General features: G+C 42.5%; 1 protein-coding gene across 1 annotated transcript; it reads left to right on the forward strand.

The window, feature by feature from the left end:
• Positions 1-364: 364 nt before the first annotated feature.
• Positions 365-6914, forward strand: LOC311125114 (ras and Rab interactor 2-like; the record flags this gene model as incomplete). Its single annotated transcript, XM_084199184.1, has 4 exons — positions 365-676; positions 893-1024; positions 4447-4622; positions 6591-6914. Coding segments are annotated over 4 exons (944 nt in total), but the record flags the coding sequence as incomplete, so codon positions are not given.
• Between the last annotated feature and the right edge of the window lie 2180 nt (positions 6915-9094).

The raw sequence follows: 9094 nt of genomic DNA on the forward strand, positions 1-9094 counted from the left end.
GAGAGAGAGAGAGAGAGAGAGAGAATTAATGTAGAGCTGAGATTAGCATTGTGTGTTGGACAATGTCAGCCTAGTCAGGGAAGCCTGTGACCCTCCACTTCCCCCTGTCCCTCAGTAATGAAGAATAATTTCCTGACTGAACAAGTGTGTGGTGTGTGTATAGGTCTGTGTTGTGTGTATGGTTGTATAGAACTGGTAAATTGTTATTTTAGATACATTTTTGAGAGTTTGTGCTCTGAAATAAAGTGTATATTTCATACAATATGTTTCCTTATAATCTTCAACTACTACTGTGTGTATGCTTATGCATGTTTGTTTGTTTGTTTGTGTGTGTACGTACCTACGTATGTGTTCCTCCATGCAGACCTAGCCCTGGAGAAGGCCATGTTCGGCTGTGTGCTGAAACCTCTGAGGCTGCTGCTAGACCAGACCCTCCTCTCCCTCCACAGACAGGACGGCTCCACCCAGCACCTGGTCTCTAGTCTCCTGGCCTGCCAAGAGGGGGCGATGGAGCGCCTCGGAGTGCTGGTGGGCGTGCCCGACACCCGCGGCGTGGAGAGGGTGAGGCAGAAGCTGGGCCTCATGCAGCGCACCCACTCACCCATAGACAAGGTGCTGCTGCTGCTGCAGGTCTGCAAGTCGGTCCAGAAGGCCATGGGGGCCCTCCAAGACGGTGGTGAGTGGGCCTTCACTTAGCCTAATCTGAAATGTAAAATAAAGTAACCACAGCCAGTGATTATCTATTATAAATATTAACATTGTAAGGACACCATTTATTTGCCTGTTATAATCTAGAAGCTGTTATCAACTGTCATAATCAATCAATCAATCAACTGTTATTAATCAATCAATCTGTTAAAGCTGTCTTGTGCCATCCTCTTCCTGCTCCCAGGACAGGAAGTGAGCTCGGAGGACTTCCTGCCAGCGCTGTCCTATGTGATAGTGATGTGTAACACGCCTCATATCTTACTGGAGGTGGAGTACATGATGGAGCTGCTGGAGCCCTCCTGGCTCACTGGGGAGGGTACGCACTACATCCTAACTACACCCCTTATAGCCTACACCCTAACTACACCCTATCTACACCCCTTATAGCCTACACCCTAACTACACCCTATCTACACCCCTTATAGCCTACACCCTAACTACACCCTATCTACACCCCTTATAGCCTACACCCTAACTACACCCTATCTACACCCCTTATAGCCTACACCCCTTCCACCTTAATACAACAACACCCTTCCCAGCTAGCACATTTAGATGTTGTGGGAACGTATGTTTTTGTTTTCCCATTTGTTGTGGGAACAAAGCCATACGTTTCCTGACTGGTAAAATTGAAAGTGTTTTAAACGTTCTGAGATCAGAAGTGAACATTTAGCCTGTTATGGGAACATTTATTTTTAGGTTGCAGGAAGTTCTGAGAACGTTAAAGCTTACCGCATGCTTCCCAGTCGAAACAGTTCCAGCATATATTATGATGACATTTGGTGCCATTTTTGTTTCCTGGGAGGTTTTATTAACACTCTGATAACTTCCTTAAAACATTCACTGAACGTTTCAATAAGACTTTTAATAACACTGCTAGCTTATTTTGGGTTAACTGTTTTGAACTCCAAGCACAGATAGGACACATGGAAATGCATTTTCTTAGGCATTAATCATGAAAACACATTCTTTTTGGACTGTTCCCCTTTTGTTCACTTTTGCTCCTCTATTGTTCCTTAAGCAAGGGGGAGGCCGATTTGCATCAGACCAACTCCTTGACTGCCCTACTTGTAGTTGTGTCTAAAAAACACTATTATGCTCAAAACATATTTTTTTGTGTGTACTTTACTGTATTTATACTTGGGATATTGCCTTTCAACAGTAAAAGTTCAAAAATCGCTGGAGGACGTCTTTAGGATCAGGTGTGGCCAATTAGTGGGAGCAGCCAACACACCTGAACATACTTAAGATGGAGGATAGAGTTTTGTTGATGCTGAGAGCGGAATGTACGTTTTTAAATAACATTCTTAGAATGTTCCTCTGAACGTTACTAAAATTTTCTTTTAGTTTCTATGGATGAAAAAAAAGAAGTTTTTGGAACAATTTGAGAACATGACTTTAAATAGAACCATGTAGGAAACGTTATGCTAATGTCTTGAAATTCCCACAGAATAACTTTGTTTCTTAACGTTCTTGGAACAATTTGAGAACATTCCCAATGTCAAACCAGTTGGAGAATGTTCCTAGAATTTTACCAAAATTGAAATTAAATGTATGTAAATGTAATTTTAACTTTTAGGAAAAGTTCTGTTAACCCTAATTCCTCCTGTAAGTTGCTCTGGATAAGAGCGTCTGCTAAATGACTCAAATGTGCTTGAGGCGTCGCTATAGACCCGGGTTCGTTCCCAGGCTGTGTCACAACCGGTCGTGACCGGGAGTCCCATAGGGCGGCGCACAATTGTCAGAGCGTCGTCCGGGTTAGGGGACGGTTTGGCCAGGGGGGGCTTTACTTGGCTCATCACGCTCTAGCAACTCCTTGTGGTGGGCCGGGCGCCTGCAGGCTGACTTCGGTCGTCAGTTGAACAGTGTTTACTCCGACACATTGGTGCGGCTGGCTTCCGGGTTAAGCGGGCGGATGTTAAGAAGCGCGGTTTGGCGGGTCATGTTTCGGAGGACGTATGACTCGACCTTCGCCTCTCCCGAGCCCGTTGGGGTGTTGCAGCGATGAGACAAGGTTGCAATTGGATATCACGAAATTGGGGTGAAAAAGGGGGTAAAAATGAAGAAGAATAAATAAATGTAAATGAAATACCAAGAAAATAACTATTTTTTTGTCAAGTTACTTAACCCTTTACACTCGTGGGAATTGGCCTATATGGATAGGGCTATATTGAAATGTTTCTTACAGAAGAAATATGATAAGCATATGCATAACCATGGTAGCAATTGAAAGGGAAAATTATTAGACCAAAGGTGAGTACACAACAGTTCACATGACACAAGACTGAATCCAAACATTACACTGTTGATTTTATGTGTATTTTACATTTACTGTACTTTTCGCTGCATTTGTTAACAACTAAATCTGAAAATACTGTGGATACATTCAGTAAAATGATAAGACTACTCCTGGAAAATGTGGGGTAGGCGCAACATAAGACAAAGAAATGACAAGGGTTTGAGTGAGAGGACTAACTGGTGTTTCCAAGTGGCCACACACCTCTCCAAAGTGTGCACAGTTCCTAAGCAATTGCAATGCACTTTTATGACTCAAAGAAGAGTCTTCAACTACAAGATGCTATTTTGAGCTCTCCAAGCTGTGCCACTGAGGAACTAGAGCAAGCATACTTGTAGTTGTTTTCTTTGGAACACAGCCCTGCATCCCCACCATCCCACAATTACTGTTGTTGTTTGTGCAATCCAAAAAATGGTCCATTATAAATCGCAATCTGGGTCAGCTGGGCATGATTTGAAAGCTTGTTCTATTGCCAACATGACTACCTAAGTTATCAAATATGATTTTACAGTGTTAGGCTGGGGTTACACAACGTTGTGTATCGGCAGCCTTTCACAAGGCCATTCAGAGAAACAGATCGTCATTTTGGTGCGCATAGAAAGGAGTCTTGCTGCAAATATTCTGCACAATAAACAAATATAGACTCATTCTGTTCAGAACAACCCAGGGTATGACGCCATGCCATCTTGTAACTACATCAAACATATTTATCATAAACATTGACACTGTATATGACATGAGTTTTATGATATGGAAATGTGAAGTGCACATTTGGACTCACGGGTGTGTGGCTTGCTTGTATGACATCAAAGTGGTATTTATTATAATCCTCAACGTCTCATCTTTCAAAATACATAGTCATCTTAATTTACAGCATTTCCCTCACTCAGACAACAAAAAATTTGCTAAAGTTGCCCAGTTAGCGGGAGGGATGGAGACAACTTGTTGCGCGCGGAGCTTAAGGTCAGAACGTCTGTCAGTCAAAACCCATACAGAGCTCTGATGTCATGTATAGCATGTTACTGTACAGCCACTACGTTCCAGTTTAGGTGCTTATTAGTGCCCAAATCTGCCATTTTCAACCCGTATTTGGGTACGAGTGTAAAGGGCTACATGTGCTGAGAATGTTCCAAAGCCAAGCAACTATCCTGCACCATTACCAGAAAATTGTGGGAAGGTTGAATGCAAAATAACCATAGGACAACCACTCTCTCACCAAGCTCTAAGAAACATATGGTTCTCAGAACGTTATGTGCTAGCTGGGTTACCCTCTCTACCCCAAAGGAGAGGGCACCACTACACACTTCACCCTTTTCCTTTATATACTACCTCTAAAAGAACATTGCGGATAATGAAGACATAACTGTGGTCTTGACGAATATGTAGATACCATTCACAGTCACTGTATTGACATTTCGCTGTGCCCCCACCCACTCTTCCAGGTGGCTACTACCTGACCACTGTCTATGCCAGCCTCTGTCTGATCCAGAGCCCTGAAGCGAAGGGGGACCAGGTCCCCCCAGGAGGTCTGACCCGAGAGGCCCTGGACGGGCTGAGGGAGTGGGGCCGCAGACGCAGCCTGGAAGCCAAGAGCAACCATGAGAGACAACAGAACCAGGTGAAACACTAGCTCCTGGGTAAAGTTTCCCCTGGGTACAGATCTAGGATCAGCTTCCCATCTCCAGTCCTAACCTTAACCATTAGTGGGGAAACTGCCAAACTGACCCAAGATCAGTGTCTAGTGGCAGCTTCACCCTACTCCGAGACAGACCTGGATTCAAATAGCATTTGTTTTCTTTCATATACTTTAGCTGCGCTGGATTGAGATGCCAAAGAAATAGTCCCAAAAGAGCAAACCCTGCCCATCTAGTACTCCAGACAGACGCACCCTCCTCGTGCTTGTGACCGCCATTCACCAGCTAACATAGTATGGTGGATAGCTGGTTAGTGACGTGGGGAATACTGACTCCCTTCAAATAGCAGCTCGCTAAAACACACTCCCCTTTGTCCTAGTATTTGATCCATCCCCAAATGATGACCATTCACTAGATTAAATGGTACAAACACTGTTTTTAGCTAGTCAGTCACGTGGGCTACTCACTCTCTTCAAATAGCAGCTAGCTAAAAAAAACACACGTACACACCACACACCCGCCAACAGATTTGCTGTACCGCCACTGAGGGAGATCAGTGAGCTAGCTAAGTGTTATGAGGAAGTGGGCGGTCAGATAGCATGAAATTTACTGAGCAGCAGCAACCCACTGAAGAGAGCAGAGCAAACACAATATGGACACGGACGGTGAAGAGCTCAGTGACTCTGTAAGTTGCTGCTTTTTAATGTTGTTTAAGGATGTGGTTATAGTAGTGGTTAATGGGAGAACTTGCTGTGTAATGTATTTGAGAGTGTTTATAAAGGGTGTTTGAGAATGGGTAGTGTGTGTAAGTGTGTTTATTATATGGAGGCATCTGGTACTGTTATGTAATACAGTGTATACCGAACGTTTAGACTGGTTATGTTATGGCACACTGTATTAACAGTTAGTATAGATGTATATATATTGTACTTTCATGTAGACTAGTTCTGTGTAAGTGTATGGATTCATTTTGTTAGGATGTTAGGATGAAGGGACAGTGTGGTTTAATGGAGCTGTGTATATGTGTGTTTTAAAGTGTGTGTGTTTTAAAGTGTGTGTGTGTGTGTGTGTGTGTGTGTGTGTGTGTGTGTGTGTGTGTGTGTGTGTGTTTTAAAGTAGAAAAGTAAAAGTATAGAATTTGTTTGAATATTAAGGTAATACATGAAGACTGTTGGATACATAGTGAAGACTGGATTCATTGTAGGATATTTTGAGACTGGTTGGTATTGATTTATGTTGAGGAATGAGGATTTCTGGTGTGTATAGCCTACAGTATGTAACGCTGTGTAACGCTGTGTAACTAACAGTAGCCTATGGAGGCTGTGTATACAACTAGCTCTCACAGTCTCACGTCAGAATTAGACCTTCATCCATGTTTCTCAAACGTCACATTTCGACGCTGTTCAAAACCTCAAATGTCGAAGTGTTTAAGGTTAAGTTTTGGCATTAACTCCAAATGTTTTACGTTAGGGTTAAAATTAGGCATTAATTCAGAATTCTTAAGGTTAGGCATTAACTCTGAACTTTCTATCGCTGGATTCGAACATGCAACCTTTGAAAATCAGAGGCAGATGCTTACGCCCATCCGCCATCCCTGTCCTCAACGAAACCTATTTGAAGGTAACAGTGTTCACTGTTGCCCCTAGTGGCCGGTTTCCACCTCATCTCACGATGTCTTCAGACATGGATGGACATCAAATACTGACTTGTATCACGGGTGACCAGCCTAGTGTATATTATGTACTGTTTACAGTATTGAGTTAGTTTGGTTTAAATGAATGGAAGACAGTATATTATTTTGAAGCTTTCTAATCTTTGTGAGTCTTCTGAAGGCTATGTTATAAAGGCTGTTTATGTGAGTTAACAAGATGATACATTTTGTAACTCATTTTTTGTGTGTGTTTCTGTTTCTGTATGTGTGTTTGTTTCTCTCTGTGTGTTTCTCTGTGCAGAGGTGTGTTCGGGTACTGTTCCAGGACGGCGAGCGCAGCGCGGTGCGGACGCTGCAGTGGAGAGCCGGGGAAAGCAGCGAGGCCCTGGCCCAGCTCTGTGCCTCCATCTTCGGCGTCTCCGAGCCCCAGGACTACACCCTCTACTGGAGGTCCGGAGGGGAGATGAGGACCCTTCCCCCCCAGACACAGCCTCAGGACCTGGCCAGCCACAGTGAGGGAGGCCCCTCTCTCTCCTACCTTCGCACAGACCACGACTTCAGCAAGATGCGGCGCCTGACCAGAGGGGGAGCTGTGGACCTGGGGGAGTCCGTGTGTGAGGAGTGAAGGAGGGAGGAAGAGGAGGGGGAAGAGTTCTTCTCGGATCTCAGCGTTTTTCGATTGGTTGATTGATTAAAAAAGCTGTGTTGTGTCTTGGACGTGTTGTCATAACTACAGCTCTCACTAAAGACTAAGGGGCAAGTCTCAAATGGCACCCTATTCCATAGTGGAGGTTTAAAAGTAGTGCACTGCACTGTATGGGCTCTGGTACGAAATAGTGCACTACAGTGGCTTTAATGTATGTTGAAAGTAGTTCACTATATGGTTAATAGTGTGCCAAAAGTAGTGCACTACATGGAGAATAGGGTGTCACTTGAGACTGAGCCTTAGATAAAGGGCAGGTTGGTTGTCTATTATTCACATCACTTCTGTCAATCTGCTGCTCCTTCGTTGGAACCATAGAATTAGAATGAATTCTATAAATTATATTTCTATGTTCAGAACCCTGTTGTTGAGGGTTGGGTGGAGGGGGGTTGCTAAACCACTAGCTACAGGTATGTCCTTAGGAACTATTGCTACTGTAGTGTAAGAGCAACATAAATATTTTTTACAAGACCGAACCTCAATACCAAAGTTAAGAAAGTAAAGTCATACACATAGGAATGTGTGCAGCTCAGAGGACAATCTTTGCTTTAACGTAAGATGGACCTGGTTCTTTTGACTTATTTACGCAAACGCCATGAAGCCATTTTGGATTGTGAGTCTGAGGTACTGTTGATGTTGGCTCTGCCATCTCTAGTCACTTACTGTTGACAGGCTTGGGGGAAAACTATTTTTAACTTTACAAATAGAAAACCGGTTTGAGGACTTTTGTTGAATAGCACAATATTTCCTTGGTTTAAGATTTTTGCCAACTGAATGTCTCTTTATGATAAAAAGGGACACATTTGTCAAAATAATAGCTTTTTTTCTGTTTTACTTTCTATTACTGTTTCTATTGAACTGCTATAATATTCCATGACAAAAGGAGCTTCTGAGAGAAAAGACAATCTACATGACAACGGCCAATAAAACTGGGACCATGTTATGCCTCATGGTGATTGGTTGAATGTAAACTCACCTAAGTGGCCATGGCGACGACCCCTGCTGCAGATTATCTTTGCCAACTGACTGTTCAACTTAATGTTAACACTTATGATCATGTATTATTACAATAATTAATTGTTAAAAAATGTGGAATAGTTATATTGAATATAAATCACTGGTTTATAAAAAGGAAAGTGAAATATTTACCTTTATGAAAGTTTTTACTGGAGGAGGGTTAATTTAAAGACGAACAAGGACACTTTTTATCTGAGGACTATTGCATGCAGTTTTAATTTAATGTAAAGATTTTGGTGGTTTCGTATGTGATGCATGTCTTGAATGTGTTGAAAAAGGCAACATTATGGCATTCACTATTTCATTGAATGTATAACACATTGCTGTATTTTGTCCAGTAATACAAAATCGCAATAAAATTGCATTATCTGTTCATAGTGCTATGACATGATGTATTCTTTGTTTATCAGTGTTTGCTGCCTAGAATATGTTACAGTATATTGCTAAGGGAATGTTACAAGTCACCACTGGGAGGCAGCAAATTACTATTATTTTACACTGAGTATACCAAACACCTTCCTAATATTGAGTTGCACCCCTCCCTCCCGGTACCTACTACCATACCCCGTTCAAAGGCACTTAAATATTTTGTCTTGCCCATTCACCCTCTGAATGGCACACATACACAATCCATGTCTCAAGGTTTAAAAATCATTCTTTAACCTGTGTCCTCCCCTTCATCTACACTGATGGAAGTGGATTTAACAAGTGATCATCGCTTACTTTTACATGACTTACAGTCTTGAGTGCATACATTTATTCTCCATACTGGTCCCCCATGGGAATCAAACCCACAACCCTTGCATTGCTAGCACCATGCTCTACCAACTGAGCCACACAGGACTATACCATTCACCTGGTCAGTCTATGTCATGGAAAGAGCAGGTGTTCTTAATGTTTTGCATATTCAGTGTACGTTGTTTTGCTGTTCTTGAATTGGAATTTCAATTAATCTCCTGAATTTAAATGGAATTGACCCCAACCCTGCCCAGTACATCGAAGCACAACTGTCACAAAACCTTTGAATAATCATATTCTCTCCACTGTCCGAATGAACAAATGTGTATTTGTTTCCAAATGTGTTT

Source organism: Coregonus lavaretus, assembly GCF_964263955.1.
Source record: "Coregonus lavaretus genome assembly, contig: HAP1_SCAFFOLD_6785, whole genome shotgun sequence".
NCBI lineage: Eukaryota > Metazoa > Chordata > Actinopteri > Salmoniformes > Salmonidae > Coregonus > Coregonus lavaretus.